Here is a 15,433-nt window from a genome sequence, read left to right on the forward strand (position 1 = left end):
AGCAAATACCACCGCCTCAGCTTTATGCTGCTATCGCTGTTCTCTTATTAGCTACCATTTGGCTCTTTTCTAGTAAGTTTAACTTCTTCTTCTTCTTCTCATTGATCTTTCCCTTATCTGGTTTGAGTTAGGTTTTTAGGATTACTGTGGTGATAATTTTGTTAGGTATATAGATTTTTGCTTCATTAGATTAGATGTATCAATTCTATTGCATTATTGTATGTCCTCTGTTTTTGGTTGTTAATGTTGTCTCTTTTGCTGATATCTGCTGCAGTTTGTTTGTTTAGACGTACAAAGTTCAATACTGTACTCCTCTCTGGGCTTAGTGGAAGTGGCAAAACAATGCTATTCTATCAAGTGAGTAATTTTGTGTGTTTTCCAAGAATGCTTTCGACTTTGTTGTTGTGTCATTATAAGATGGTTTGGTTATACGTTTTATTATATTGTGACAGCTACGAGATGGATCTTCGCATCAGGGTGCTGTAACATCAATGGAACCGAACGAAGGCACCTTTGTGCTTCACTATGAAAACATCAAGGTAAAGAAAGATCTTCTTCACTTTGGGGTTTTGTTCAAGAATGTAAAGTGTTTATGGAAACTTGATATATATATATATATATATATATATATATATATTGCCTATGTGCTTGACAGAAAGGAAAAGTAAAGCCTGTTCATCTTGTTGATGTTCCTGGACACTCTCGGCTTAGATCTAAGCTAGAAGAATACTTGCCCCGAGCGGCGGCTATTGTGTTTGTAGTAGATGCATTGGAGTTCCTCCCAAATATTCGCTCAGCTTCAGAGTAAATTAATTCCCACATAGAAGATTATTTGCTTAGGCATTAATGATTCTTAGAGATAGAACACTTAAACATGGTTTGTACTTTTCCAGGTACCTTTACGACATTCTGACAAATGCTAGTGTTGTTAAGAATAAGACCCCGGTTCTGCTTTGCTGTAACAAGACAGATAAAATAACTGCACACACCAAAGATTTCATCCGCAAGCAGATGGAGAAAGAAATGTGAGATTATTGATTCTTATTTGTTTCCAAATCGTTAATGTTCATTTTGTTAATGTGTGTGTTGTTTTGCAGAGAGAAACTTAGGTGTTCGAGGACCGCAGTATCAACAGCTGATATAACGAATGACTTCACTCTCGGGGTTGAAGGAGAAGTGTTCTCCTTTTCGCATTGTCATAACAAGGTCACGGTCGCTGAGGCGTCTGGACTAACAGGAGAAATAGATCAGGTACAAGAGTTCATCAGAGAACACGTTAAGCCATGAGAAACGTGTGATCATCACGAGAGCATATGCTTAAATGCCTTTTTCATTCTTTTGTACATGGGTTATATAATTTGAGCATTGAGCTAGATGGTATTTATTGGAGGACTTTTAATTGTTGAAAACGTGTTTAGTGCATTGACCGGATCTTTTAGAGTTTCATCGAAGAAACCTCACTATCGCCCACAATCATAAATTTGCTTTCTCACATTTTAAATATTTTTCGTAGTAATAAAATCATTGAATAGAATACCGCAATTTGTAAATATAAAGACCGTTTATAAAGTAATCAAAATAATCAAAAGAAAAAGACAGTTTATTTAGTCCTTAAGTATACAAAAAAGCTCACATATATATATCTTAAATAATTATAAGTATACAAAAAAGCTCACATATACTATCTTAAGTACTCTTAAGTACTCCAAGAGTATCTAATGAAGCAAATGATGCTTTAACTAAAGCTTTTACAAATGAGGAAATATATCAAGCTGTGTGTTCGATTGGTGATGACAAAGCTCAGGTCCATATGGACTAACAACAAGATTTTACAAGAGTTGTTGGACTACTGTTGGTCCTCAAGTGATTCAAGAAGTTAGAATTTTCTTTGAAACCTCTTACATGAAGCCTAGCATAAATCATACTAACATATGCATGATTCCAAAGATCAAAAATCCACAAACTCTCATAGACTACCGACCTATAGCACTATGCAATGTTCTTTACAAGATAGTGTCTAAATGTTTAGTCCAACGACTAAAACCGCATCTGAATGATATTGTTTCAGAATCACAGGCAGCTTTTATCCCTGGCCGCATTATCCAGGACAATGTAATGATTGCACATGAGATTATGCATTCTTTGAAAGTCCGGAAACGAGTATCTCAAACCTACATGGCGGTGAAAACTGATGTCAGTAAAGCATATGACCGCGTGGAATGAAACTTCATCAAGACGACCTTGAAGATATTTGGCTTCAGTGAACGTTGGATAAGTTGGATCATGGAGGTCGTAACTTCTGTTCACTACTCAGTACTCATCAACGGATCTCCGTATGGACATATTAAACCAACGCGGGACATTAGACAGGGAGATCCTTTATCTCCCTACCTATTCATTCTCTGTTCAGACATTCTAAGTCATTTAATCACATCAAGGGAACAAGAAGGTGATATCAGAGGAATACGAATTGGTAATGGATCTCCAAGCATCACACATTTACAGTTTTCAGATGATTGTCTATTTTTCTGCAAAGCTAATAGGAAAAATTTCCAAGCTTTGAAAGATGTCTTTGATATCTATGAGTACTATTCTGGTCAGAAAATAAATACTTCTAAGTCAATGATAACATTTGGAAGCAGAGTTTATGGGACAACCCAATCTCGACTAATGGCAATCCTAGATATCCCAAATCATGGAGGAGGAGGTAAGTATCTCGGTTTACCGGAACAGTTTGGTCGAAAGAAAAAAGAGATGTTTGCATACATTGTTTATAACGCACTTGTGGATGGACTGCAAGTAAATTATCACCAGCAGGAAAAGAGATCATGATAAAATCAGTTGCTTTAAACTACCATTGGGAATCACTTTTAATGAACTTTTGGTGGGAAAAATTGTCAAACCAGAGAGGTATTCCATGGATAGCTTGGAAAAAGTTACAAGCTTCAAAAAAGGAAGGGGGCTTGGGGTTCAAAGATCTTGCAAAATTCAATGATGCCCTACTGGCAAAGCAAGCATGGAGATTAATCCAATATCCCAACTCTCTGTTTGCTCGCGTAATGAAAAACATATATTACAGAGATGACTCAATATTGGATGCTTGTGCTAGGAAAAATCAATCATATGGATGGTCCTCAATCTTAATCGATTTAGATCTTCTTAAAAAAGGTACTCGTTATATTGTGGGAGATGGAACTAATATACGACTTGGTGTAGACAATGTCATCGCTTCTGATCCTCCAAGACCGATTCAAACTTTAATACCTCAGTCTTCATTACCCCTCGAAAATCTCATTTCCACAACTGGTAATATTCGAGTTTGGGATCAATAAAAACTATCCTCATTGATTCCGGAAGCAGAGCATGCTACAATCCAAAACATTCATTTGTCTCAAGTTAAAGACCAAGATGAACTTATATGGAATTATTCACAATCAGGCGATTACACTGTTAAAACAGGATACTGGTTTCTCACACATTATTCGTTTGATCCTGGCGAAATACCTTTAAGACCTCATGGATCAGTGGAGCTCAAAAACAAAATCTGGAAGTTGGAGATCCTACCAAAGATAAAACATTTCCTCTGGCGCATTGTTACAAGAACTTTACCAGTAACCACACGTTTACTCACAAAGCGTATGAATATCGATACTACATGTCCAAGATGTAACCAAACAGATGAAACAGATCACCATGCCTTATTTTCATGTCCTTTTGCTGCTATGGCATGGCGTATGTCCAACACATCTCTAATAAATATCAACCAATTACCAGCTTCTGTAGAGGAGATCATCTCTGAAATCATATCTCTATCATCTCAGACAACAAACAATTATGACTCTCTATTACCTTTTTCCCTTTTATGGCGCATTTGGAAGGCAAGAAACAATGTCGTTTTCAATAACTTCCGCGAAAGTGAAAGCAAGACAATTATAATGGCAAAATCGGAAACGAAAGAATGGGTTAAAATTATACAACCTAAGGAGCCACTACATAACGTCACCACCAACATAAACTCTTGGACATCACCTATACATCCGTTTATTAAATGCAACTTTGACGCAGGATATAACGATCAGACAAAACAAGGAACATGTGGCTGGATCTTCAGGAACCATCAATGAGAATCATTGGTATGGGTTGCATCTAAACTATCTTATGCAGGATCAACACTAGAAGCCGAGACAAAAAAGCCTATTAATATCTCTACAACAAGCTTGGATCAGAGGATATCAATCAATAGTCTTCGAAAGCGACTGTGAAGTGTTAATCAATCTAGTAAATGATCAACAATCCAATGCTTCTATACGAAATCTCTTGAAAGACATTGCTTTGTGGACTTCACGATTACGACAAACTGCTTTTAACTTTACAAAAAGAGAATGTAATAGTGTAGCAAATGCATTAGCAAAGCATGGATGTATTGACAAAGTTTATTATGTTAACTCTGTATTAAAGCCAATTTGGTTATTGGAAGCTTTGTGTAAAGACATTTGCTAAATTAATAAAATTTACCTTTGAGGAAAAATAAATAAAAAACATACATATAGTAAAACATTATATTTCCATCATATATTCTGATATAATTATGGTTAATTAATAACTAACAACCTAAACAAATATAGTTAAGATAATTTATTGATATATAATTTTTAAATTATTTGACTTTCTTTTATTCAAATTTTTATTATATATTTCTCTAATTCTTTTAGTGGATTACACATTTTTTTTGTTATGATAATATTTAAATTATACATTGTATTTTTTATATGCACTGTTAGTTCCAAATCTATTATATCATTCTCTTTTAACGTCATAATTTAATGTTGTAGGTAATAAATATTTTATATGGATGATTTATTTTTGTTAATTTCTATATGATAATTCATTTTTGTTAATTTATGGATATGCTAACTCATTTTCTTATTATAATCAAAAGTTTTAGTCATTACCACGAATTAAGAAATGCTATCTGACAAGTGAATGCACCTAAACTCTTTAATTTTGCAACATGGTATCAAATTTTGTACAAACTATATGATTTTTTCATGCATGTTATTTGGTGGCACAAGTTATGACTCAAAAAAAAAATATAACGTAATAATTATATATATAAGTTTTGTACTTATATATAAATACTTATATGTAATTATTACTTACATTGTTAACTAAATTGCTGTAGCTAGGATACATGGGAATAACAATAGTTAGAAGACCATGCTGGAGCATGCAAGACCTAAGATCGTCTTGGAAGTGGTTTACACCATCATCACCATAAGTGTTTACTAGATCAGCAAGTCTCACCAAGTGAGTATGGAAGTGTACCGGTCACACCCTATTAACAAAAATATTTTTAATAATGAAAAGACACTACAAAATAAAGAGTAGACAATGTATTAAACAAATCATTATCTGAGTGAATCTGGTGATGACAACCGATTTATTATCCTGAATTTCGTTGAGAACGTCAGATCTACAGAGAGACAACGAGTATATTCTGATATATATATATATATGACGAGGACGAGCCTGATTACCAGCCAATGCGGATTGGAACTATGCCCAGTAAACGTAGAAACCCTAGGAGGAGGAGGCCGATTACCCTCGATTGGTCCCAGGCCCAATGAACGTAGAAACTCATTAACATCAGAAACTCGGATTGGACCAAACTGACGCTTTTCTTAAATTTTTCCTACGCTTTTCTTAAATTTCTCATATGCTTTTCTTAAACGTAAAAACTCATTAACGTCATAATTTAGTGTTGTAAGGAATAAATATTTTATATGGATGATTTATTTTTGTTAATTTTTATCTGCTAATTCATTTTTTGTTAATTTATGGACATGCTAACTCATTTTCTTATTATAATCAAAAGTTTTAGTCATTACCACGAATTAAAAATGCTATCTCACAAGTGAATGCACCTAAACTCTTTAATTTTGCAACATGGTAAAAAAAAAATCAAAGCATATATATTACGTACGTACTAATTTTTTTTTTTGGTAAATATTACTTACTATTTTGATGCATAAACTGAGATCATATCAAATTCATCACTTTAGCCTTGACAAACTTTTTTAAAAAAGGCAAAGACGCATCATGGTAATGTGTTGCGGAAAATGTCATAGGTGGTTTAGTTTTGAGATTTACACCATACTTGGCTCTCAAACTTGTTTAATTTTTAATATAAATTATTTATTTTAAAGCAATTAAAAACAATAGGAGCAATGGAAAACATGTAAAAAAATGTCTAATTATTGACTTATTGGAGGGCCACAATAGTTTTTACCTTAAAAGAAGGTAAGAAACCACCAAACATGTAAAAAAATGTTCGATGTTAACGCTTCAGGCTTCAAGGAAGAGACGAATTATGGGATACCACCAAAATAAATAATTATGAGAGCATCAACATCTGCAATCTTTACTCCTTCATAGTCGTCAAGGCATAATCCATGAACCTGAAATTAAGTAAATATAATAAATAACAAAAATTAGATCATCTAGTCTGATTGCTAATGAGAGGCTTCAAATTTGAGATATTATGAACTACTTAACCATACAATACATCAATATTCCCCACGGGATACTGAGTCTGAGGAGTCAAAATCTGAGGTGTTCGAGCCGGATTACGAGGGTATGTAGTCGACTTTTTGCTCGAAATCGAAACTATACCAAAGATTCGATCTACGATTTGACTCAAACTAAGTTTCGAGATCGAAGACCGAATTAAGCAATAGGTCGACACAAGCTTCCATCCAAGGGTTACATATGAGCATAGGTCCTGTCCAACGGTTTTCAAGACTTAACCGCGTAAATATGTCGATGAGACATTCCATATTCAACTCAGCCCAGTCACGGCCGAGCCCTGATCCGATCTTTCTCTCATCCTTGTCGTTATAAATAAACTGTCTTTTTCTTTTGCCCGAGATATCTTTATTGTTCCTATTATTTATAAGATTAATCAAAAGGTAGGCGAATAAAATGAAGACACTTGTGGCGTTTTACTTTGTAGATTTTGATACAACTTTAATCCTTAAAGAGTGGTAGGGGGGTGAAGAATAATCAAAGACATGAATGAAGCTCTTTGTCCGTGTATCTCTTTGTAATCTGTATGCAAGTTCTATCTGCTATGATTGATCAGGCTGCATTGGAGAAAAGGATTGGCTATCACCCTAGGTGTCAAAACATCCAGTTAACACATTTGTGTTTTGCTGATGATCTGTTAGTATTTACAGATGGAACACAAACTTTACTTGAGGGAATTCTTCAGATTTTTCACAACTTTGCAGAGTTTTCGGGTTTGAATATTAGTCTTGAGAAATCAACTCTCTATATGGCAGGAGTTAAAGACAGTGCAAAGGAGCAGATTCTGAGCTCTTTCCCTTTTGCAACTGGTTCCCTCCCGGTTCGCTACCTTGGCCTACCGCTTCTCACCAAGCGTATGACAGCCTCCGACTACTCACCACTGCTGGAGCGCATCAGGGAAAGAATAGGGTCCTGAACAGCAATACACCTCTCTTTTGCTGGCCGTTTACAGCTCATTAACTTAGTTATTCATAGTCTCACAAATTTTTGGGATGTCTGCGTATCGTTTACCGAGTGCATGTCTCAAGGAGATAGATAGTTTATGCTCTGCTTTCCTGTGGTTTGGACCCATGTTAAACAAAAAAAAGCTAAAGTAGCTTGGACCGATGTCTGTTTACCAAAGGAGGAAGGGGGACTGGGGCTACGTTCTTTGTAGGAGGCTAACAAAGTAAGTTGCCTAAAGCTCATTTGGCGAATCTTATCAACAAATGCCCTCTAGGTAAAATGGATCCGGACTTATCTGATGACAAAGGGTTCATTTTGGTCACTGAAGAGTAATCCCGCTGTGGGCTCATGGATGTGGAAAAAACTATTAAACTACCGCGCTATGGTTTCGGGTTTTGTTCCCTATGAGGTTCAGAATGTACGGAGTATCTCATTTTGGCATGATCATTGGTCGCCACTTGGATGTTTGATTGATATGGCAGATCAAAGGGGATGCGTTGATATGGGAATAAGCTTACATACTACAGTGGCTGAAGCTTTATCTCACAAAAAACGAAGGCATAGAGTCACTTATCTGAATCAAATCGAGGAAGCTCTTGAAACAGTCCGTGCCAAGGCCATATGCAAGTCTAATCTCTTGTTTGCTACTTGCTGAGCAGAACAATGAGTTATTACTAATGAACAGTGCAATGAGCAGAACAATGAGTTATTACTAATGAACAGTGCAATGAGACCTCCTGGTATTGCTCCATTATCAGAAGCTCACAAGGTTGATATAACCAAGAAAGAGCCTAAAGAGATTAAAGAGTCTAACTACGTTCATATAAGCAAGTATCACGGCCGTGGCCGTGGTGAAAGAGGACGTGGTGGTCGTGGCAATTACCATGGAAATAATTATGATGGTCATGGCCGTGAGAATCGATCAAACTGCGGTCGTGGTCGAGGTAGAGGCTGCGGAATTTTCAAACCGCAACATAAGACCAAATCCATTTGCCATAGATGTGGTATGGAGAATCATTGGGTAAAGACATGCAGAACACCTAATCATTTTGTTGATCTCTATCAAGAGAATTTGAAAAAAGAATCCATAAGCTAATCTGGTTCATCTTGATGGTGAAGGAGATTTCGACCATGAGAATGATGACCAATTGGATTATGAGACTTCGGATTGTCTATGAGAGGATAATTAAATTTAAAATATTGTCTTGATTTGATTTCCATGTTTCATGCTTTGAATTTTATTGGATTATGATTTTAGTTTAAATTCAATTATTTTATTTCCTTCAATATATTTTTGTTTGTTTTATTCTTTTATGTCTAAAACATAATTCTTGTCCATATTGAGAAATGGTTGAGGACAAGAATATAATTGTGGTGGATAGTGGATTAAGCAACACAATTTTAAATGATAAGAGATATTTTGCAAAATCTCATTTTGAAAAATGCCAATATTAGCACAATAGCGGGTATAGCAAGTTTAATTGAAGGCTATGGCCAGACAAACATCTTGAAATAAGTGATGCTTTATATTCACCCAGCTTATTGAGTTTCAAAGATATTCGTTTGAATGGTTTCCATGTTGAAACTAAGGGTGAAGGAAACTTAGAGATCTTATATATTACTGAAATCACCCAAGGATCTAAGAAAATCCTTGAGACTATACCCGCATTATCTACTGGTCTTTACCATGCTAAAATTGATATGATAGAAGCTAATATGGCAATGAACAAGATGTTCAATGAACAATCCACTTTATGGCATGATCGACTTGGCCATCCGGGTTCTAACATGATGTGTAAGCTGATATTAAATTCAAATGGGCACAATCTTAAAGAGAGACGAGTTATCCCTAAAAATCTCACGTGTGTAGAATGTACACAAGGGAAACTCATTATAAGGCCATCACCAGTTAAAGTAACTAAAGAGATTTTTCACTTAAGACTATACGTCTAGATAATGCTGGTGAATTTACATCCCAAGCGTTTAATGATTATTGTATGTCCATGGGGGTAAGTGTGGAACATCCTGTGGTACATGTACATACACAGAATGGATTAGCTGAATCCTTCATTAAACAAATTCAATTGATTGCTCGACCATTACTCATGAGGTCGAAGCTTCCTGTGTCGGCTTGGGGACACGCAGTATTACATGCATCAGAGCTTATACGCATCAGGCCATCTAGTGAGCATAAATATTTGTCATCCCAATTACTAACGGGTCATGAGCCAGACATATCCCATCTAAAGACATTTGGGTGTGCCGTTTATGTACCTATTGCTCCACCACAGAGAACAAAGATGGGACCTCAAAGGGGGATGGGAATATATGTTGGATATGATTCTCCCACCATTAGTAAGTATCTAGAGCCAACTACGGGTGATTTATTTAAGGCTAGATACGCGGATTGTCAGTTTGCTGAATCTGAATTTCCTATGTTGGGTGGAGAGATAAACAAGCTGGTCAAAGAAATATCATGGAATCAGACATCCTTAAATTGGCAAGATCCTCGGACTCTAGCATGTGAGGCAGAGGTCCAAAAGATTATACATTTACAAAAGCTAGCTAATCAATTGCCAGATTCCTTTGCTGACCCAAAGAGAGTTATGAAATCGTACATACCAGCTTGTAATGCACCAGTACGTATTGATGTTCAAAAGGAACACAATCAACTTTCTACAGATTCTAAGGCACGTTTGAAACATGGTAGAACAATAGGTTCCAAAGATAAGAACCCTCGAAAATCTAAGAAAGATGCAAATAAAACCGAGGTTAAAGAAACCATAGACATGGCCGCAACAAATCCTAAGGTACCGAATGAGGTTTGGGACGCTGAACCTCAAGGTCCTAAAGGTACTGATAATAATGAGATCTCAATAAATTATATCATGTCTGGAATTCAATGGAACCGAAAAGATGTCGACATCGATGAAATATTTGCATACAAGGTAGCACTTGAAATAAATGAGGATCATGAACCCACGTCCATATTAGAGTGCACTCAAAGACCAGATTGGTTAAAATGGAAAGAAGCCACTGACGTGGAGTTGAATTCATTAAAGAAAAGGAATGTGTTTGTTCCGATCTTAAGGACACCATTCGATATAAAGCCAGTTGGACACAAATGGGTCTTTGTAAGAAAGAGAAATGAGAATAATGAAATCGTGAGATATAAGGCACGGCTTGTAGCACAAGGATTCTCTCAAAGACCAGTAATAGATTATGAGGAGACATACTCCCCTGTGATGGATGCAGTGACTTTTAGATTTTTAATAAGTCTGGCTATAAGAGAAAAACTTTACTTGCGGCTAATGGATGTAGTGACCGCATATTTATATGGTCCACTGGATAATGAAATATATATGAGATTACCAGAGGGTATTGAGCTCAAAGATAAGAGTGGTTCTCGAGAACAATACTGCATAAGGCTAAACAAATCCCTTTATGGACTGAAACAAAGTGGGCGTATGTGGTACGATAGATTGCGTGAGTACCTAGCCAAAGAGGGCTATAAGAATGATCCCATCAGTCCATGTATTTTTATAAAGAAGTTTGCAAACAAAGATTTGTAATTATAGCAGTATATGTGGATGATTTGAATATCCTAGGAACCTCTGGAGAAATCACGCAAACAGTTGAATATCTCAAGAAAGAGTTTGAAATGAAAGACCTAGGTAAAATTAAGTTCTGTTTGGGATTGCAACTTGAGTACATAAATGATGGAATCCTTGTGCATCAAATGACATATACTGAAAAGGTACTCAAGAAATTTAATATGGACCAAACTCACCCATTGCCTAGCCCAATGGTTGTGAGAAGCCTTAATTTGGACAGTTATCCATTCGGTCCAAAGAAGGGCGATGAAGAGATTCTCGGTCCGGAAGTGTCATACCTCAGTGCTATAGGAGCGTTAATGTTCTTGGCTAGCCACACTAGACCAGACATTTGTTTAGCCGTGAACCTCCTAGCAAGATTTAGTTCTTGTCCGACCCAAAGGCAATGGAACGGTATCGAACATGTGTTTCGTTACCTACAAGGAACGTTGGATTTGGGTTTATTTTATACTAACTATAACAAAGAAGGTTTAGTTGGTTTTGCTGATGCAGGTTATTTATCAGATCCACATAATGCTAGGTCTCAAACCGGCTAAGTTCAAGTGGTGCAAGTTCCATCTTGCGACAATTCAGCCGATCACTTCACCAAGTCATTACCGATATCGACATTCAAGAAGCTCGCGCACCAGATTGGAATGCGGAGACTTAAGAACTTTTAGTGATGCTTAGAACAGAGGGAGTAATACGTGCTGCACTCTTTTTCCTCACCATGGTTTTGTCCCAATGGGTTTTCCTGGTAAGGTTTTAATGATGCAGCGTCCCCAAGCATATTACGGTGATCTCTTAGCATTTGCACGGTTATGTCATCCAAGGGGGAGTGTTGTAAATCATTTGGAGTGGATCTCCATAACCGGCCCATTCATATGTCTAAGTCCATAAGGCCCATTGGCCACCTTCTCTTATTCTAAGTCGGTTTAAGAATTTCATTGTACTTAAGGCTTTATCATTTACTATATAATATATTTATTCGAATGAATCATTAATAATACAAAAGTAAAACATCTTTCGAGTTTCTCTACTTTCACAACATACATGAGTTTATAATTTGAGATGGCATTTTTTGGAAGACTTTTTAAATGTTGAAAACGTGTTAACTGCATTGACTGGATCTTTTAGAGTTTCATCCAAGAACCCTCACTATCGTCAACAAATCATCTATTTGCTTTTTTCTCACATTTTAATTTTTTTCGTAGTAACAAAATCATTGAATAGAATACTGCAATTTGCAAAATACATGATTTATAGATTATAAATAAATAAAAAGACCCTTCATAAAGTAATCAAAAAGGGGAACGTCGTGACGGGATGAAGATAGGAACAATAAAGATATGTCGGGCAAAAGAAAAGGACAGTTTATTTATAAGATTAATAAAATGGTTGGCGAATGGAATGAGGACACTTGTGGCGTTTTTACTTGGTAGATTTTGATGCAACTTTAGTCCATCTTAAAGAGTAGTAGGGGGTGAAGAATAATCAAACACATGAACGCAGCTCATCTGATGATGAACGACAAGGATGCTGAAGGAAAGATAGTAGAAGAGATGGGATCAGGGCTCGGCTGTGACTGGGCTGAGTTGAATAAGGAATGTCTCATCGACATATTCACGCGGTTAAGTCTGGAAAACCGTTGGATAGGACCTATGCTCGTATGTAAGCCTTGGATGGACGCTTGTGACGACCCTTCGCTTAATTCGGTCTTCGATCTCGAAACTTGGTTTCAGTCTAATCGGAGATCGAATATTTGGTATAGTTACGATTTCGAGCAAAAGGTCGACTCCTTTCTCCGGTGTGTTGTGGATCGAAGCCAAGGCGGTCTCAAGGAGATTCGTGTCAGGCATTGTTCCGATCTATCTGTGTCATACGCTGCTGAGAGGTACGTCCCAATCAAGTTCTTGAAGCCCAAAACGTTTAAATGTGTGTGTGTGTGTGAATGGAAAAATACTCTTTAGATCATCTTTGATAGTAGTTTCGTGGTTTAGTATATTTTTCTGATATAATCAACTTGGAGTTGAATTTAGAAAACTTTATATTATGTGAATGTTAATATTTACCGAGGTTTAGGTTAATGCTATCATATTAAGACAAAACAAATTAAATTGTATTACGTTTTACAAAATTAAATTTGATTTATAGTCACAACTCACAAGTTGTATGGGTTTACATGGGCAGATGCCCTAACCTGGAGGTTATTTGGATTAAGAGCTGCTTAAGCGTTACGGATGCATCTATAGCGAAGATCGCTGAGAACTGCCCTAAGCTTAGAGAGCTCGATATCAGCAACTCTATTGAAATATCTCAAAAGGCTTTGAAAATGGTTGAGAAGAGTTGTAAGAATGTGAAGATACTCATGGAACCTCCACATAATGTTAGACTATCTCAAGAGGAGGCCAATAACTATGGGCTATCAGTACGAAGTATTACAAGTCGTGATCTACTTGAGCATATTAGACAAATGAATATAAATTAAAGTTGAACTATATAGGCTTCTACAACTTTCTTGTTCAATCTTTGGAGCTTTTGATTATTGTGTGTGTTTTGGGTACACTGTCTTTTTATTTTGAATTTGTTTTGCTTGATTGCTTTGTGTATGAGATTTGAGTTTTTTTTTGTTTTCTCGGAAAAAAAGAAAAAAAAAGGTTACTCTGCACAATAACCGTAAGATGAAATTTAATTGGCAAAATGACGACCATGAAATAACGAGATTTAATCTAGTTATTGAGGAACTCAAGTTCACCATTCTAACACATATTTAAGTATTTAACCCACGTAATAGTATTCAAAACAAAACAAAAATAGAGAAATTTTTGTTTTAAATCAGAACCGAATTTAATGGAATAAAAATGTTGTAAATTCAAAAAGTAATTGAAATCCTATATTTATTTACTCTCAAAATTTAATAAATTTTCTGGTTGTTTTACCTAGTTAATTGCATCATGGGTTAATAGCGATTTTTTCTAAGTTTTTCCGATTTCAAAAATATCGGTTATTAACACTAAATCTAAATTGGAAAAGTGACCGGATCACGGGTTAATCGGTCGAACGGGCTGGTCGATTCGGGCGTAAAAACAGTTAGTTATTATTACGAGAGAGCTTGAGAAAACAAACAAAGAAACAAGAAATGGAGAAATTAGCCATTCAACCAAAAGAAAGGACAAAAGCAATGTGACTAAACATGAAACTGTTGTGCGGCCCTTAACTTTTTTCATGCACACGAATTTTCTCCACTGGCCATTTCTTATTTTATTTTTATGTTTTTTTCTGCTGATTTTTGTTTTTTTGTATTTCTTTATCATATTACTATAATATATTTTGATGTTCTTTTTCGAATCACACAAATAACTGTATGTTAAAAATGGGGTATATACTATCATCGAATAATCCAAAACCTATCACTTTTTTTTTTCTTTTTCTTTTTCTTTTTTTTTTTTTTTTTTGTTTTTGGTCACCTCTTCTTCTCGCTTAGAAGTTACTAGAATGTTATTCAATAATACGTAATAATACAAATGCATGTAGTACTACACAATATGCAAAATAATGATGGACGAGTACTTAACTGTACTATGCAACCTAAGACATACATAATACTTTAGACGAGTACCATGAACTTGGATTAAAAAGTGACGTATAACTAATATGATATCTTCGTTATTGAATCAAAATTTTCACATTTTTAGAACGATAGATAGTATATTTGAAATGTGGTTCTTCTATCTACCATGAATTTATGAGAAGTATGATAGTATTTCGAAATTGATGTGAGGACGAGTTGACCCCAAAAAACAAAATAGTACGATTGATGATGATGAATGATGCGATTTAAATTTAGAGATTCGACAAATTTAGAGACTCCACGTGCGGCTACTAGAGAGAATAAAGCATTAGCCCACGTGATCTTGGGCCCAAACAACTATTATATCTTTCGGACTAAAATCTAGTATATCCTTCTAATCAAACTTCTATTCTCATATCCCCTGCGAAAATAACAAACTATTTATTTTTTATTTTAATCAAAAATGTGGTTAAAGACAAAGAAACCTATATCATTTTTGTTATTTACAGATCCAACCACCTTATACCCATCCAAACCCACAAAATTCGGACAATCCAGTTGAAATCGGATCTCTCCTTTAACTACCCAACTTTTCGAATTCCTTCATTCACGACTCCACTCTCCCTCGTTCAATTCCCATTAATTATTCTTCTCCCTCAAGTGCAACTAAGGATAACTCGATTCTGGGTAAATTGAAATAGGTTGGGTTTTTTCGAATTTGGGTTATTTGTTTTTCAAA

General features: G+C 35.7%; 2 protein-coding genes across 2 annotated transcripts in view; both read left to right on the forward strand.

Moving 5' to 3' along the window:
• LOC104767246 (signal recognition particle receptor subunit beta-like) overlaps positions 1-1,440 on the forward strand; it is a gene marked incomplete in the record, with an annotated part of 2,228 nt that extends 788 nt beyond the window's left edge. Inside the window, 6 exon segments of the mRNA XM_010491295.2 lie at positions 1-72; positions 275-357; positions 453-539; positions 656-804; positions 894-1,025; positions 1,098-1,440. Of these exon segments, the coding sequence (XP_010489597.1) occupies positions 1-72; positions 275-357; positions 453-539; positions 656-804; positions 894-1,025; positions 1,098-1,287 (713 nt within the window).
• LOC104767247 (putative F-box/LRR-repeat protein 19) lies at positions 12,558-13,720 on the forward strand. Its single transcript, XM_010491296.2, has 2 exons — positions 12,558-13,017; positions 13,314-13,720. Exons 1-2 carry the CDS (start codon positions 12,626-12,628, stop codon positions 13,609-13,611), a joined length of 690 nt encoding a protein of 229 aa, XP_010489598.1. The 5' UTR covers positions 12,558-12,625; the 3' UTR covers positions 13,612-13,720.

Source organism: Camelina sativa, chromosome 19, assembly GCF_000633955.1.
Source record: "Camelina sativa cultivar DH55 chromosome 19, Cs, whole genome shotgun sequence".
In the NCBI taxonomy this organism is placed as follows: domain Eukaryota; kingdom Viridiplantae; phylum Streptophyta; class Magnoliopsida; order Brassicales; family Brassicaceae; genus Camelina; species Camelina sativa.

Coding starts and splice junctions, on each gene's coding strand:
- LOC104767247 (XM_010491296.2), top strand. CDS start 12,626: ATGAACGCAGCTCATCTGATGATGAACGACAAGGATGCTGAAGGAAAG. Junction 13,018..13,313: donor GTGTCATACGCTGCTGAGAG/GTACGTCCCAAT, acceptor TTACATGGGCAG/ATGCCCTAACCTGGAGGTTA.